General features: G+C 40.3%; 1 protein-coding gene across 1 annotated transcript in view; it reads left to right on the forward strand.

Moving 5' to 3' along the window:
• HEPHL1 (hephaestin like 1) overlaps positions 1–18,124 on the forward strand; it is a gene marked incomplete at its 5' end in the record, with an annotated part of 34,808 nt that overhangs the window by 15,844 nt on the left and 840 nt on the right. The window contains 9 exons of the mRNA XM_081326987.1: positions 1,967–2,178; positions 4,240–4,390; positions 5,955–6,167; positions 6,597–6,810; positions 9,449–9,588; positions 12,875–13,012; positions 14,526–14,632; positions 14,850–15,072; positions 16,692–16,835. Of these exons, the coding sequence (XP_081183113.1) occupies positions 1,967–2,178; positions 4,240–4,390; positions 5,955–6,167; positions 6,597–6,810; positions 9,449–9,588; positions 12,875–13,012; positions 14,526–14,632; positions 14,850–15,072; positions 16,692–16,835 (1,542 nt within the window). The remainder of the gene's footprint in view (positions 1–1,966; positions 2,179–4,239; positions 4,391–5,954; positions 6,168–6,596; positions 6,811–9,448; positions 9,589–12,874; positions 13,013–14,525; positions 14,633–14,849; positions 15,073–16,691; positions 16,836–18,124) is intronic.

Consider the following 18,124-nt stretch of genomic DNA (forward strand, 5'->3'; position numbering starts at 1 on the left):
GTAGTCCTCCACTTACAATAGTTCATTTAGTGACCACTCAAAGTTATAACGGTACTGAAAAAAGTAACTTATGACCATTTTTCACCCTTACAACCATTGCAGCAACCCCCTGGCCCTACACTCAGAATTCGGATGCTTGGCCACTGGTTCATATTTATGACAGTTGCAGTGTCCCAAGCAAAGTCAATGGGGAAGCCAGATTCACTTAACAACTGTGTTACTAACTTAACAAATGCAGTGATTCACTTAACAACTGTGTCAAGAAAGGTCATCAAATGGGGCAAAAGTCACTTAACAACTGTCTCACTTAGCAACAGAAATTTTAGGCTCAATCGCAATCGTAAGTCAAGGACTATCTGGAGTTGAAATGATTTTGTTCACTGTTTTGAATGGCAAACCTCTGCACTGCATCACAAATAGTTTCTAAAATATTTATTTGCTATGTGGTGGGGATGGCATGATGCAGAATGAGGCCTTCCAGGCCCTCATTTGTCACTGAACTCATAAGAACTTTCTTGGAGAACTTAAGATGCTTGCCACCTACCAACAAACCTGCAAAGCAGTTTTTAGTTGCCCTGTCACCTTCTGCTCTGCTACCTCAAAAATAAATGCTGAGGACAAAGAGTAATACTCTCAAGGTGTCCCGGACTGGGACCAAATTAAATGACACTTAAGGGAAGTCAAATTACTTGCACAGTCATCAGTTCACACCCTCACCTCACTCTGTTTTTAATTTATCTGGAGCAAAGCAGCACAAACACTTTGGTTGCATCACCTCACACATTGGGCCGGGCGGTTGGACTAAATGGTCTCCAAGGTTCCTTCCAGCTCTATTCTATTCTATTCTATTCTATTCTATTCTATTCTATTCTATTCTATTCTATTCTATTCTATTCTATTCTATTCTAGTCTAGTCTAGTCTAGTCTAGTCTAGTCTAGTCTAGTCTAGTCTAGTCTAGTCTAGTCAATCCTATCCATCCTATCCTATCCTATCCTATCCTATCCTATCCTATCCTATCCTATCCTATCCTATCCTATCCTATCCTATCCTATCCTATCCTATTCTTCTTTAACTTAACTATTGAATTCATCCCTTAGCAAAATACTTTGAATGTTACATTTCCCAGATGGGGTAGGTATATAAATGAACCAAAGGTCTCTCCTAAACCGCTGCTTTGAGTGTGTCCTTTCAATGTTAATTGCTCTGTTCCTGACAGCCAAGTTCTAACCATCCTCAATAATGAGACTGGTAAGTAGTGATATCCCCTCAGATCTAAAGTGAGATAAATTACAGGAAGTAATTAGTGGATTTCCTGTTGACAGGGAAATTTCCACCACTCATTCTCCTTAAAACTGCAATTCTAAGAACTCAACCTCTTTATTTATACAAACATTTTTATCCAGCTTTTCCATGTAGGCTCCTATAGGACAATATTTATTTCTATGAGTAGGCATACAGTACAGGTAGTCCTTGAATTACAAGTTTGTTTAGTAACCATTCGAAGTTACAATGGCCCAGAAAAGATAATGTATGACAGTTTTTCACTCTTACGACCGTTGCCGCATCCCCGTGGTCACATGATTCAAATTTGGACGCTTGGCAACTGACACATATTTATGACGGTTGCAGTGTCCTGGGATCCTGTGTTCACCTTTTGCGACCTTCTGACAAGCAAAGCCAATGAGGAAGCCAGATTCAGTTTTTTGCTCCATTTTACGACCTTTCTTGCCAGTTATTAAGTGAATCGCTACAGTTACTAACTTTACAACTGCAGTGATTCACTTAATAACTGTGGCAAGAAAGGTCGTAAAATGGAGCAAAACTCACTTAATAATTGTCTCACTTAGGAACAGAAATGTTGGACTCAATTGTGATCGTAAGTTGAGGATTACTTGTACTCAAATGACCTTTGGATTTCAATTAGAGTTTAATTTCATAGGGATATTTTGACTTTTTTCTTTTAAGGCTATCCAAAGCCAGGAGCTTTTGTTAAACCTAATGAGACCTTTAAGTATGAGTGGAGAGTTCCTGAAAGTGTTGGGCCTACACAGAATGATCCAGCATGCCTCACTTACCTCTATTATTCAGCAACTGATCCGATGATGGATACTCAGTCTGGTCTGGTGGGACCTCTTATCATTTGTAAGAAAGATACTTTGAAATCCAATGGAAGCCAGGTACAAAACTGGATAATATTCTGAATGGTTGACTGCATAGATGGAACGAAAGGATAATTGTTGCACACCTCCAAATGCAAAGTAACAACTTGACAACATAAGACTTACCTTGCTGGTCAGAAGACATCAAAATTAGAAAGATTTTTGCGTCCACCATAATGTTCAGTTAAGACCCCAGGAAGGAAGACAAACTTATATAGCCAAAGTCTTGATGTTTAGTTCTAGCAATCTTGGTCACAATTACCAAATTCATTATGTTTAGTGCTTTCCTCAAGTCAAGCATCCTCCAGATAAGTGGACTTCAGTTCCCAGAATTCTCAGCAATAGCTCTGCTAGTCAGCAAAGTTGTGGGAGTTGAAGTCCACACATCCAAAGAGCAGCTTGTAGGAAGGAAAACAAATACTTCAAGACTAGTATCTTCCAGATCAGTGAATAAACTTCAGTGAAAGTAATTAAGCTACTAAAAATACATCAAAAAATGCAATCTGACCCATCCTGAATTGTATAAATAATCCACTCAAAAGAAGACCATGAAAATGAATAAATCTCAGGACTCTCTTGAGAAGTTGGTTGGTGATAAAGCTTAGTAATAATAATAATAATAATGAAGTTGGAAGGGACCTTGGAGGTCATCTAGTCCAACCCCCATTTCGGACAAATGGCTGTCCAGTCTCTTGTTAAAAACTTCCGGTGTTGAAACATTCACCGCTTTTGGAAGCAGGTTGTTCCACTGATTAATTGTTCTAACTTTCCAGAAGTTTCTCCTTAGTTCTAGGTTGTTTCTCTCCTTGTTTAGTTTCTGGCTTTAGACTATAATGGAGGTTCACACACAAATACTCTTGCCCACTTGTGTCATCTGGTTCCGAATGGACTAAGGTCCTGTATTGGGCCGTGGCCCGCAGGGGTCCACAATCCCCGGGCCATGGCCCAATACAGGACCTTGGTCCATTCGGAACCAGATAACACAAGTGGTGGGCAAGAGTACTTGTGTGTGAACCTCCATTTGTGTGAGCGGCGCGTGTGCTTGTGGAACCATCCCCCTCTCTTCCCTTGCTGGTCTGCCATGCCAGAAAGATTGGGGACCGCTGCCTTAAAAGAGTGGAATGTCACTTTATTTAATAGTAACAATCCTGAAATTCTTTGTCCAGCCGCAGAACTGAATCTTGTAATGATCAACAGGTACTTTAACATACAATCAGTCCTTGACCTACAACCTTTCATTTAGCGACTGTCCAAAGATACAACAACATTGAAAAATGTGCTTATGACCAGTCTTTGTACTTACGACCATCGTAACATCCCATGATCATACAAGAACCGTTGTGGCGCAGTGGTTTAAATGCAGTACTGCAGGCTACTTCTGCAGACTGCTGGCTGCCAGCAGTTCAGCAGTTCGATACTCACCGGCTCAAGGTTGACTCAGCCTTCCATCCTTCTGAGGTCGGTAAAAAGAGGACCAAGATTGTTGGGGGCAATATGCTGGCTCTGTAAACTGCTCAGAGAGGGCTGTAAAGCACTGTGAAGCGGTACATAAGGCTACGTGCTGTTGCTGATCAAAATTCAGGCATTTGGCAACTGGTATGTATTCATGTGTTCCATGATTACCCCCCCCCTCCCCCTTGTGGCTTTCCCAGTCAGCTTCCGACAAGTAAAGTCAGTGGGGAAACTGACATGGCAAAAAAAGGTCAAAGCTCAAAAAAATTGAGCATGATTCACTTAACATCTGTCTTGTTTGGAAATGGAAATTATAAGTCGAGGGCTACCCCTACTTTATGGACAATAGGGGAAAAGTGGGTACTTAGATTAAGAAAAAGCTGTGATATGTTGGCTAAAGGCTACTGGCGGTAAGTCTGGCATGTTGGCAGTTTTAAAAAACTGATGACAGGGTGTTTCAATGATGTTACTTTAATTCTTTTTTAAAAATGCTTATCTTAGGTAGTAGCCACAATGCCCCATCTGCATGTAAAGGGAAGCTGTTTGAAATTTCTTTCTGGTTTTCTATTTATTCTGCAGATTAAACATTTGCAGTTTTAATGAACAATATTTATGTTTTGACTACAGAAAGGAGTAGACAAAGAATTCTATCTGCTCTTCACTGTCTTTGACGAGAATGAGAGTTTTTACTTTGACCTAAACATTGACGTTTTTACTGGTGATCCCTCAACGGTTAATAAGAAGGACAAGGATTTTCAGGAATCCAACAGAATGCATGGTATGAAAAATATACATTTGGGAAGTTAGGCAAGGGAGATTTTCAACATGATGCAAACATATAGGGTAGAATTATATATTGTGAGATAAGCATAGGGCTATATAGGAATTTATGCTATTATCTGCCATCCGTTCTGAGGAGTAAAGTAATTGTCTCCATCATAAGAATACCATGAATTGATAACAGGGTAGAATTACTCTTTCTTTCCTTCACCTGATCATGGAAGGTGGCCAAAATTTATTTATTTATTTATTTATTATTGGGACTTATATGCCGCCCTATCTCCCGAAGGACTCAGGGCGGCTAACAACAATAACGTACAATAAATACAGAAGATTAAAATAAAAATTAAAATTAAAGGCCCCTGTAGAATAAATTAAAATTAAAATTAAAATAAATTAAAAATTAGAGTTAAAAATTAAAAACATAATTAAAATCCCTGTCAGTCCAGGTCAGCCAGGTGGAAAAGGAGTGTTTTGAGGCTGCGGCGAAAGGACTGGAGATCTGGGGCCATCCGAAGCTCAGGGGGGAGCTGGTTCCATAGGGCTGGCGCTCCCACAGAGAAGGCTCTCCCCCTGGGGGTCGCCAGCCGACATTGTCTAGCCGACGGTACCCTGAGGAGGCCTTCTCTGTGTGAGCGTACTGGGCGATGGGAAGTCGTTCCCAGCAGCAGATGGTCCTGCAAGTATCCCGGGCCTAAGCCATGTAGGGCTTTAAAGGTAAGTACCAGCACCTTAAATCTCACCCGGAGGACAACCGGTAACCAATGCAGCTCACGCAGGAGGGGTGTAATATGGGAGTATCGGGGTGCTCCCATCACTACCCGCGCGGCCGCACTCTGCACCAGCTGAAGCCTCCGGGTGGTCTTCAAGGGCAGCCCCATGTAGAGAGCATTGCAGTAATCTATACGGGAGGTAACGAGTGCGTGGGTGACTGTACGTAGGGCAAATGCTGTTGCTTTTCTTCTCTCTTTCTCAAAAATTGGGAGGGACTTGTGGAACAGCAGTTAAATGATTAAGAAATGGATGGACTAGTGGTTAAGATGCTGGCTTGTCAACCAGAAGGTTGACAGTTCGAGACCCAACACTGTGTGATGGGGTAAGCTCCTGTTCCTTGCTCCAGCTCCTGCCAACCTAGCATTTTTTAAAGCATGCAAACCTGAGTAGATAAATAGGCATCATTTTGGTGGGAAGGTAACATATTGTCATGCTGGCTGCATGACCACAGAAACATCTTCAGACAATGCTGGCTCTCTCAGCTAAGAAATAAAGATGAGCACCACCCTCTAGAGTTGACACAACTGTGCAGGGGAATCCTTTACCTTTTTTAAAATGAAAATTGGGATAGATTTGAAAATGAACAGAATTATTTCTTGGATTTGTTGGGACTCAGAGATAATGTCCTTCACTCCCCAAGACAGAGAAATCTTGCAGAGTCAGCCAAATGATTTTTTATATCTACTATGTCTTTTCCACTGAATTGATTTTTGGGGATAAGGAAAGAAGTGTTTTTCTATCGTTCAGCCAGAATCTGCCTTACTGCAATTTTCTTTTCCTCCTTTCAGCGGTCAATGGCTATCTGTTTGGTACCTTACCTGGCCTCACCATGTGCAAAGGTGATGTTGTTTCTTGGCATATGCTTGGACTAGGTAGCAGTACAGATGTTCACGGCGTCCATTTCCAAGGAAACACTATCCATTTGGGAGGCACAATACGGGACAGTCTCCCTTTGTACCCCCATGTTACAAACACAGCACTGATGCAGCCAGATCAAACAGGTAAATCTTACAAATGAGCTCTAAGCATCGTCCCTTGACTTGCCACCTCTCCCTGTACTAACTTAACATGACAGCAGGACACAAATTATGCATGCTTCTGAGTAATTAACTTTTTGAATAATTCCTCCTAGGGATTCCAGTTATCTTTTTACACCTATGATTGTAAATTCAAATAGACAACAGGTTCTAATCCTGGTTTTATTTATCTTTTTTTTCTCAAATAAATCTTTTCCCCTCTTCTCCAAAATATAATCTGTCTATTTTTATTTCTTTATTTTTGGGTATTAAAGGACCTATTCTTTTTTAGTACAAAACTTGGCCATTTTTATTGCTTAAACCTTTTTTTATATATATATATAATCACGACTAAACATCCAGTCCTCACTGTGATCAGCTAGTATTATGGTCAATGTCTCAATTTCCTTTCAGGGACTTTCCAAGTGGCTTGTAGGACATTTGATCACTTTACTGGTGGGATGAAGCAATGGTATAATGTTAAATCCTGTGGCAAGGGGTCATCTGATGGTAGACACTATGGAACAGTGAGGACCTACTATGTTGCTGCAGAAGAGGTAGAATGGGATTACGCCCCTAATAAGACCTGGGCTGAGAAGAAGATGGAAGGAATGAGCAAAAAAGAAAGGTTAGGATGGATTACGTTCTACCAATTGTTTATCTACCAACAGTGCGAAAAATTAACCAATGGAACAATTTGCTTCTTGGAGTTGTGGGTGCTCCACCACTGGAGGTTTTCAAAAACAACCATTTGACCGGGATCTCGTGCCTTGAGCAGGAGGTTGGACTGGAAGACCTCCAAGATCCCTTCCAGTCCTATGAATCTATATTCTATGTTCAATAGAAGAGAATATTTGTAGCTCACTGATGATGTTATCTAGTTGGGTAATGAAACAACCATAAGAAAACAGCCAGGTTCAGAGAGCACCAAGGACCTCTCAGGTTATGTTCCGCATCCGGGTGAGAAGGCATGGCTTCTTCATCGGATCCCTACCACTTGTCTCTTTAGAAATTAAACCCAGCACATTGAGAGCACTTTCAAAATAGGTCAGCATAAACATGCTGTGAGCCATCTGGGGAGGAAGCTTTGCATTGAAAACAGGATTTATAAACTTATAGCTGAGCTTACTAAAGTCTTGACCCCAATCCATCTAATCATAACTAATCCCTATTAAAAACAAGGAAGAAAATATAGTTGTTTGATTGACATGTCCATTTCTTTTAGGAGAGCCTGCTGTCAAAGCTCTGGATATTCACTTGCACATATAGTCGTCTGTATTCAGAAGGGCTTCTCTGAAATAGTACAGGTGGTCCTTGTCTTACGACCACAATTGAGCCCAAAATTTATGTTGCTAAGTGAAACATTTGTTAAGTGAGTTTTGCCCCATTTTACATCCTTTTGTGCAATAGTTGGTAAGTGCATCGTTGCAGTTGTTATGTTAGTAACACAGTTGTTAAGTGAATCTGGCTTCTCCAATGACGTTGCTCGTCAGAAAGTTGCAAAAGCTGGTCACGTGATCATGTGATCCCGGGATACTTCAATCTTCATAAATATGATTCAGTTGCCGAGCGGCCAAATTTTGATCATGTGACCATGGGGAAATGCTGCAATGGTCACAGGTGTGAAAAATGTCACAAGTCACCTTTTTAAGTGATGTTATAACTTTGAATAGTCACTAAATGAACTGTTGTAAGTTGAGGACTACCTGTATTGCATAGAATCGCTCAATGAGGGATATGGGTGGTCTCTACCTACGATGAAAAAATAAATTTGCAAATGAACATAAACCCAGGGAAACTTGCATTTAAGTAAAAAGGCATGAAATTGCCTTGCTGGTTGTTTCAATTAAATTGGATCACTATCATTTGGTTTACCGCTCTCTTCTTTTAGAATACAAATCTGGTGATCAAACTATTCGGGTTACCTGTTTGAATATCTACTGCCACCCCCTCCTTCTCTTTGTCTTGTGATTTTCCAGCTGAAGTTGGCCAGTTTTCTTCATGATCTGTCCAAGGGCTTGGGCAGAGTAAAGATAGCCTCTAATTTTCTATGACATGCCCATATAAATTAATTGGACTATTCAGAATCAGAAACAGAATACAGCTTGAAGGGACATTCGAGGTCTTGTAGTCCATCTTCTTGCTCAAGCAGGGGACCCTATAGCAGAGGTCCTCAACCTTGGCAACTTTAAGACTTGTGGACTTCAACTCCCAGAATTCCTCAGCTTAAAGTTGCCCAGTTTGAAGACCCCTGCCCTATACTATTTCAGACAAGTGGCTGTCCAGTCTCTTCTTAAAAACCTCCAGTGTATTATTGTATGTGTATTGCATGGAATGACTACTTTAGTACAGGTGGTCCTTAACCTACAGCTATAATGGAGCCTGCCCGTCACAATTTTATGAACTTTGGCGGTCATTAAGAGAACGCCATGCTCCTTAAGTGAACGATGTGGTTGTTAAGGGTGTGGCTTTGCTGAAAACCAGCCTTTACTTTGATGTTTGTAAACTGTGGTTAGATGACTGCCGGATGCTACAAACAGACCTAAATGCCGTGTGGTTGTTAAGCACCTGAAGTTTGGTTACATGACTGCATCTAGTCCTTGACTTACAACAGTTCATTTAGGGACCGTTTGAAGTTACAGCGGCACTGAAAAAGTGAGTTCTGACCGTTTTTCATACTTAGTTGCAGCATCCCCATGGTCCCGTGATGAAAATTCAGAAGCTTGGCAACTGATTCACATTTATGATGGTTGCAGTATCCCCTTTTGGGACTTTCTGATAAGCAACGTCTATGGGGAAGCCAGATTCACTTAACAACTGTGTTACTAACTTAACAACTACTGTGATTCAACTAACAAGAGAGGCAAGAAAGCTCGTAAAATGGGGCAAAATTCACTTAACAAATGTCTTGCTTAGCAACAGAAGGGATCAATTCTGGTTGTAAGCTGAGGACTATCTGTTTACGGCCTGACCATGAATACTGGCTGTAAGTAGACCCAGGTAGTTCCATAGGCAACTGATCCTTAAATTGGAGACCCCCTGTGAACCAAACACTATCCTTTTCAATGGCAGCAGTGACTAGTATGTTATACTTCAGGCGTCAATCAGTCTGAACTTTAAAATCCCATTTTTTTTTTCACTTGGTCATTTTTCATTGACTTGATCTGCGATTTCATGATTTCAAGAATTCTTGACTATGGATGTGTACAAATGACTAATTATTATATAGAGTTATGAATATTATCGTACTTTTACTTATTTTCAAGTTATGGACATATATTTGTGAGCCAAGGTGAACATACGATAGGTTCGAAGTACAAGAAGGTGGTTTATAGAGAATACAAAGACGGGACATTTATGGAGCACAAAAAAAGGACCTTAAAAGAGGAACACCTGCAAATTCTTGGTAAGAAACTTGGATAAACTGTGAGGCAGATTTTTGACACACGAGTTTTAAAACAATTGCAAAATGTTTTCCTTGCAAAGGGGAACCCTGCTGATTTCAGTTAAATGTATTCCTCAGGATGTGTGCGTAGGAGTGTAACATCAGTGTAAAAGGGTAAGAAATGGTTGAGATAAATTCCCTTAAACTTCTATTCTGTCAACAAAAGTGCGTATTGTCAAGGCTATGGTCTTCCCAGTTGCAATATATGACTGTGAAAGTTGGACCATAAAAAAGGCTGAGCACCAAAGAATTGAGGCCTTTGAACTATGGTGCTGGAGAAGACTCCTGCAAGTCCCTTGGACTGCAAGGCGATCAAACCGGTCGGTCCTAGAGGAGATCAACCCTGACTGCTCTTTAGAAGGCCAGATCCTGAAGTTGAAACTCAAATACTTTGGCCACCTAATGAGAAGGAAGAACTCACTGGAGAAGAGCCTAATGCTGGGAAAGATTGAGGGCAATAGAAGAAGGGGACGACAGAGAATGAGGTGGCTGGATGGAGTCACTGAAGCAGTAGGCGTGAGCTTAAATGGACTCCAGAAGATGGTAGAGGACAGGAAGGCCTTGAGGAATGTTGTCCATAGGGTCGCGATGGGTCGGACACGACTTTGCAACTAACAACAACAAAAAACCTCTATTCCAAATAGCTTCCATTTTCTTTCTGTTTTGTCTTTTGGCTTCTATTTCTACAGAGCAGCAATTGTCTTCATTGTGCAGGTGTGCATTTCGGACATGGCATTTGCTTCCTTGGAAGAAAATGTCATTGCTGCAATGCCATTATCATAGAATTATAAGGTTGGAAAGGACTTTGGACTTTACTGGTCCAACTCCCTGCTTGAGGAAGAATCCTCAGACCATTCCAGAAAAATGGTTATTCAACCTGTGCTTCAAAAGCTCTAGTAATGGAGGTTCCATGATTTCAGGAGATGTTCTTCTGCTTACTAGCTCTCATGTTCAGGAAACTTTTCTTTCCTCTGTACAACTTCATTCACTGATTATCAGGAAATTTCTCCTTAGTTCTTGGTTGCTTCTCTCCTTGATTAGTTTCCATCCGTTGCTTCTTGTCCTACCTTCAGGTACTTTGGAGAATAGCTTGACTCTCTCATCTTTGTGGCAACCCTTGAGATATTGTTGTTGTTGTTGTTAGTTGCATCTCCGACCCATCGCAACCCCATGGACAACATTCCTCCAGGCCTTCCTGTCCTCTACCATCTTCTGGAGTCCATTTAGGCTCATGCCTACTGCTTCAGTGACTCCATCCAGCCACCTCATTCTCTGTCATCCCCTTCTTCTATTGCCCTCAATCTTTCCCAGCATTAGGCTCTTCTCCAGTGAGTCCTTCCTTCTCATTAGGTGGCCAAAGTATTTGAGTTTCAACTTCAGGATCTGGCCTTCTAAAGAGTAGTCAGGGTTGATCTCCTCTAGGACTGACAAGTTTGATCGCACTGCAGTCCAAGGGACTCGCAGGAGTCTTCTCCAGCACCACAGTTCAAAGGCCTCAATTCTTTGGCGCTCAGCCTTTCTTATGGTCCAGCTTTCACTGCCATACATTGCAACTGGGAAGACCATAGCCTTGACTATACGCACTTTTGTTGACAGGGTGATGTCTCTGCGTTTTAGTGTGCTGTCTAGATTTGCCATGGCTTTCCTCCCCAGGAGCAAGCCTCTTTTAATTTCTTGGCTGTAGTCCCCGTCTGTGGTGATCTTGGAGCCCAGAAAAATAAAATCTGTCACTACCTCAATTTCTTCCCTATCTATTTGCCAGGAATTGAGAGGGCCGGATGCCATGATCTTGGTTTTCTTAATGTTTAGTTTCAACCCAACTGTCACCCCTAGTCCTTCTCTTCATTAAACTAGACATTCCTGCAACCGTTCTTCATATGTTTTAGCCTCCAGTCCCCTAATCAGCTTTGTTACTCTTCTCTACACTCCTTCTAGAGGCTCAACATCTTTTTATATAATGGCGACCAAAACTGGATGCAGTATCTTACCAAAGCATTATAAACTAGTACTAACACTTCATGTAAGCTTGATTCAGTGCCTCTGTTAATGCAGCTTGAGGCTGTGTTGGCTTTTTTGCCAGCTGCAGCACACTGCTGGCTCATGTTTTTAAGTGATTGTCCACTAGGACTCCAAGATCCCTCTCACAGTTACTGCTACTAAGCCAGGTACCACCTATACCATACCTGTCCATTTAGTTTTTCTTGCCTAAATGTAGAACCTTACTTTTTTTTCACCATTGTGCCATCCGGATGTATTTTCTCACATTTGAAGAAATTGGCAAATTATGCTTCTCACCAGAAGATGGGGCAGCAGATCAGCACTCGTTGACATGGAGAAATTCTGGCAAATCAGGCTGGAAATGAGTCTTGTTGATTTTTAAAGCAGTGTGTCATGGTTTAAAATAGGTTATTGACATTAATTTAAGTATCGTCATGCAGGGCCATAGTGACTTATTTATTGCAGCGGCCCCCAGCCTTTGGAGATCAGGGACTCGTTTCCATGAAGAGAGATTTTTCCCTGGACCGAAGGGGGCATGGTTTTGCGTGCTGCCTGCATGCCAAGGATGGGGCTTCGCTTATTTGGCTGGCCCGGTTTCTGGCATGCCATGGCGTGGTGCTGGTCCATGGACTAGGGGTTGGGGACCCTGATCTATTGTGTTGCCTAATAGAACAACTAAATGAAAACAGCTTCTACTTCAACACTTTATCCACTAAAAAAACAGTAGAGCAGGGTAGTGATCTACAAATTTTAATTTTTTACTATTGTGTAATTAATTTCATGCTCAATTTTAGAGTTCTTGCCATTCTCTGCATTTTAATAATAATATAAATTTAATACAATATTAATATATTATAGAATATATTAATGTATAATACAATTAATATATAATATTACATAAAGGTAAAGGTAAAGGTAAAGCTTCCCCCGCAGATGCGTGCTAGTCGTTTCCAACTCTAGGGGCCGGTGCTCATCTCCGTTTCAAGGCCGAAAAGCCAGCGCTTGTCCGAGGACGTCTCCGTGGTCATGTGGCCGGCATGACTGGACGCCAAAGGCACACGGAACGCTGTTACCTTCCCACCGTAGTGGTCCCTATTCTTCTACTTGCATTTTTACATGCTTTTGAACTGCTAGGTTGGCAGAAGCTGGGACGAGTAACAGGCGCTCACTCTGTTACATAATATACATTTAATAATATATATTTCTTAAAAAATTACAGTGATTGTTTTGTTTTCTTGTTTTGCCTTAGGGCCTTTCATTCATGCAGAGGTTGGTGACTTGGTAGTAATCGTGTTTAAGAACAGAGCCAGTAGGCCTTACTCCATATCAGCTCATGGAGTACAAGAAGATGCTGGAACTAAAACTAAAACTCACGTTACCATGCCAGGTACAGTAGTGGATCAGAACAGGAGATACAATCCTCCTTATTTTCAAACAAGTCCTTTGAGTTGGATTTGACACCAGACGACTTGAGCCACAAAATGGAACAGGTTTCTCATTGCCTTCTTCCAAGAAGTTTTTTTCAGCTTTTCTAGGGAACATACAAAACTGGGGATTTCCTTTCCGTCTTTCATCCCACAGGTAGTCCCCGTCATACAACAGTTCATTTCATGACTGTGTGAAGTTACAACGGCACTGGGGAAAAAATGACTTAGGATCATTTTTCACACACTTATGACCATTGCAGCATTCCCATGGTGGTGTGATCAAAATTCAGATGCTGCAATCGCTAAACAAGTGGTCAAAAGCTGAGGACTACCTGTATTTGAAACCTTTTTAATATAAGGAATTTTAGAATGTGATTGGTACTACTGTGCAGCTCCTGAGCTACAAGCAAAATAATAAACCTTCATTGTTTCTGCAGTTTAGTAAACATTCTGGTGTTTGGGCAATTCAGCTAAGTGCAAAAATCATAGTGAAACTATAGTATGTACAGGCGTATTATTATCAGCAGCACAGAATCATCTAAAACTAGCAGAGTTAAACTGTAAAACGTTTAACAGTCTTCAAATCAATATTCCCCAGTATAATTGTAATGCAAAATTGATTCAACCGAATTAGCAATTTGTATCCAATTCCATGTAAGACTATGAGAAACAGTTGAGCTGCCTCCCATACACAAAGGATTGCATTATTAGATGGATTTACACATCATACAAAACCATTATGTGGTTTGATTAATCTTGGTTTAGTGTGGCATGAACTCATGCAGCCATAGTCTGTATGTAGTTGAACCAATTTAGTATGGTCTGAAAACAACTTTTTGTCACTTAAAAATCCATTACAATGTCTTTAGTGGATTGCTAGCCATGACTTAAATTGCTTATACAGGTAGCCCTCACCCTGTAACCGCAACTGAACCCAAAATTTCTGTTGTTAAGTGAGTTTAGCCTCATTTTATGACCTATCTTGCCACGGTTGTTAAGTGAATCTGGCTTCCCCGTTGACTTTGCTTGTCAGAAGGTCGCAAAAGGGGATCACATGACCCCAGGACACTGGAACCATCATAAATATGAACCAGTTGCCAAGTGTCCAAATTTTGATCACCTGACTATGGAGATGCTGCAACAATCGTAAGTGTGAAAAGTGGTCATAAGCCACTTTTTTCAATGCCATTGTAATTTTGGTCACAAAACCAAGGGTTGTAAATGAAGAACTATTTATAGTTTGAGTATTGATGCTTTTAAGCAGAATTTTGGCATTTTGAGGACTTCACCATAGACTTCTAATCTTAGGAATTAAAAGCAAATCACTCTTTTTTTAAAAAAAAAGTAGTTGGTATTTTACCAAAATTATCAAGTTGGTTCAATTTTCATCGAATTTTGGATGTTGATCATCTTTATTTTAACTTTCTCTTCTCCCCAAACTTACTTTTGTTAAACACAAATGTTTGCATGCAGGAGAAACAAGCATTTATTCCTGGAGAATTCCAGAACGGTCAGGTCCTGGCGTTTCTGATCCAAACTGTATTTCTTGGGCTTATTATTCAACAGTGCATTTTGTAAAGGTAAATGAAATACCATATGGGGTATACACAGGGCTTTTTTTCTCATAGAACACTCAGAACGGAGTTCCGGTACCTTTTTTGGATAGAACCTCATAGGGTAAGCAAGGCGGGTTGTATGACACACACAAACAAACAAACACACACATCCATACATTGCTATCAAATAAGGGAACCCATTCTCTGTCCTGTTTTCTTTTTTCCTGTTCTTTAATTTCAGGATTTGTGCAGTGGTTTGATTGGAGCCCTTATAGTTTGCAGGAAGGGGATATTAAATGAGAAGGGCTCAAGGAGTGATATTGATCGTGAATTTGCTCTTCTTTTTATGATTTTTGACGAAAATGAATCGTGGTATTTAAATGACAACATTGTCAAATATCTGCATAAAAACCCTGAAGAATTCAACTCTACTGGTAATTTTACGAAAGGGAACAGAAAGTATGGTATGTGGTTTACTACATGGAATAAGAGAATTACTTTTTGAAAAATATAATGCTTTTTCAATTGTTTAAGTTTTGCATCATAGTGCAATTTCCCCAAACTCAAAGCCAACCTCGGCTTTCAAAAGAATAATAATAATGTGTTGCAGTCTTATTGAGCCACTATACTGCTATAAACTTTAGAAGAATTTAAAAATAATTCTCTGTCCTTTAGAATAAACTTGAGAAAAATGTTCCTGGTCTAACTTAATATACTGATCAGCTTCAATGATTATACTGAACTATAATGTGATTTGCTTCTGTTGGGTTGAATAGGTTGTGTGAATGTAGCTGGCTGCAAACTAGGATATAAGGCAGTAGCCACATTTTTGTGGTTGGGAGCCACACAATATTTAAGAGTAGAAAGACCATCACACACTGTTGGCAAAACCAGAATTATCAGCCAGTGCAGGCGAGTATCAGTAGGTTTTCAGATCAATATTTTATGAGGTTTTTATCTTTACCTTTAAAAGTACATTCTGTTTTAGAGTTTATATTACAGTTTCCTTGTGTTTTTAACATGATAGAGCATGTGAGCATGTGAAACAATGCTCCTGGGCCCACAAATGAAGATTTGGCCTGAGTTAATCCATTCTCGTGAGTTATGGCTCAGGGTATACTATGCACCTAACTAACTCTGGTTTATTAGCCATTATTAAGCAACCATGGTGCAACACCTCAGCCACTATAAGCAGGAAAAGTTTCAGTTGGAAAAACATTCAAATAAGTCAAATTTCCATGAGTCCCATTTTACTCTCAAAAAGCATGGCTACGTGAGCTGTTTTAGCAGAAAGGTGTGCAAATGAAGACATGGTGATCAGAGACATACAAATAAATTTCTCAGTGGGTAACTTCAATTCCCACTGGATCTGAGGTTATCTGGGTGTCCCTCACAGTTGCCCCTGGTGCTCAAAGAATTTCTGCAATAGTCAAATATATATTAGGGGGTCACCCAATGGAAGGATGTAGAAGTCAGAGAAAGGAAGACTGAGAACTTGCTTACACAAAGGACTCTCTGAATCCAAACTAATAATTCCAAAAGTCTTTGGAATAACATATCCTGTGTTTCAAGCGAGAGCTCCTTCGTGCTCTCTGAACTTCGTTGTATTCTTGCAGGCATTTCATTACCCAAACTAGGTAACAGCATCAGTGCTTGATCCATGCTCGAGCACTGATGATGTTACCTAGTATGGGTAATTACATCGCACTCATGACAGAAGCACTGAGGTGCTTCTGGGTTGAAAGGATAAGCCAATTAAATCACGATTCACCAGAGGATGCTTCTTTCATGTCATCAGCAGGAGTTGGAGCAAAGGATAGGAACTCACCCCAACCCAAGGCAACATTCAGGTCTCAAACACAGGCTTGCTAATCTCCAACTCAGCGTCCTAACCATGCAATCCACCGTGCTCCTTTAGTTTGGGTAACGAAAGTTCTGCAAGAAAAGAACCAAGCTCAGAGAGCACAAAGGACCCCTCATTTCAACCCTGAGCTACAAATATTCTCCGTTATGGCTTTCACGTCACAGAGGAACACTCAGATCTGTGATTCATTCACATCTGAATCCTTGTGTGTTTTTTCAGCAATCAATGGGAAAATCTTTAATAATCTCCCTGGGCTGATAATGAATGAAGGAGAAGACACAAGTTGGTACCTGATAGGAATGGGAAATGAACTTGATATTCATACTGTCCACTTTCATGGTGAAACCTTTATTTTCAAGGTTGGTATTGACCAGGCTGGGGAATTCTTTTTGTGCTAAGGGTCACCTTTGGCTTAAGCGGCATATTCAGAGTGAGACTCCCAAAAGTAATTGGTGGATCCAGGACAAAAGAAAATAAAATGGGAAAAAAGCAATTTCATTTCCATTTGATTTTAATCATATAGTTATGTGATCATATAGTTAATATGAGCACTTTCCAGTCTTAATCACTTTCTGTCACATTAAACAATTGCAATTTGGTAATAGATTTAAAATGCTTCATGGGGGCCTACTCCATACTTTCAGAGCCTATATGTACTTCTGAGTAAAAAAATAAGTATGATTTGTATTTTAGTAAATCTATATAGGAAATGTTAGATTTTCAAAATACTGCAAACAGGAAGCACAGAAAGCCTGGAGGAACGTTGTCCATGGGATCGCAATGGGTCGGACATGAATTCACAACAACAACAAATATTTTGTGGACCAAAAATTATGGATTTGACATAAGCCACTCTACATGGAGAGTTACATACGTACAATAATTTTCTACAATTGCATTCAAACAGCACACTTACAGTAACTCAGTTATTGAATTACCTTATGTTTTGAGCTTGTGCAATATAGTAAACTATAAATGAACAACATGCTAAGCCACTAAAGAAACAAAATAAAATTAAGTCTACACTATATCAAACTTAGCACATTGTGCAAATGCAGATATTAACTCTTTAACAAAACTGCTTAGGTGTATTGTGTGAACACAGCCATTTAATCAGCCTGTTTGCCAGAATATATGAGTTATTTTAAAAAATGAATGGTAAAAGAGGAACAGAATTTGTTTCCTGAACTGTAACTCTAGCAGTACAGGTAGTCCTCAACTTACAACCATTCATTTAATGACCATTTGAAGTTACGACAGCATTAAAAATAGTGACTTACAAGCAGTCCTTGCAGCTATGACTGTTGCAGCCTCCCTATAGTCACATAATCAAATTTCGGGCACTTGACAATCAGAATATATTTGCGACAGAATGCAGCATCCCGGGATTAGGTGAATGTCATTTACAACCTTCCCAGCCAACTTCCGACAAGCAAAGTCAATGGGGGAAGCCAATTTCACTTAATGAATGCATGATTACCTTAACAGCTATGGCAAAAAAAGGTCATAAAATCAAGGTGTGTTTCCATTAACGACCACCTGACTTATTGATGGAATTTTCAGTTCCAATTGTGGCAGGAAACGTAGATAAGGTAGGCTCGGAAAGTATGGCCCCTCCAAACCATAACCACGGGCTCTGAATCTGTTGTTGG

Source organism: Vipera berus (assembly GCF_964194415.1).
Source record: "Vipera berus genome assembly, chromosome: 4".
Taxonomy (NCBI): Eukaryota; Metazoa; Chordata; class Lepidosauria; order Squamata; family Viperidae; genus Vipera; species Vipera berus.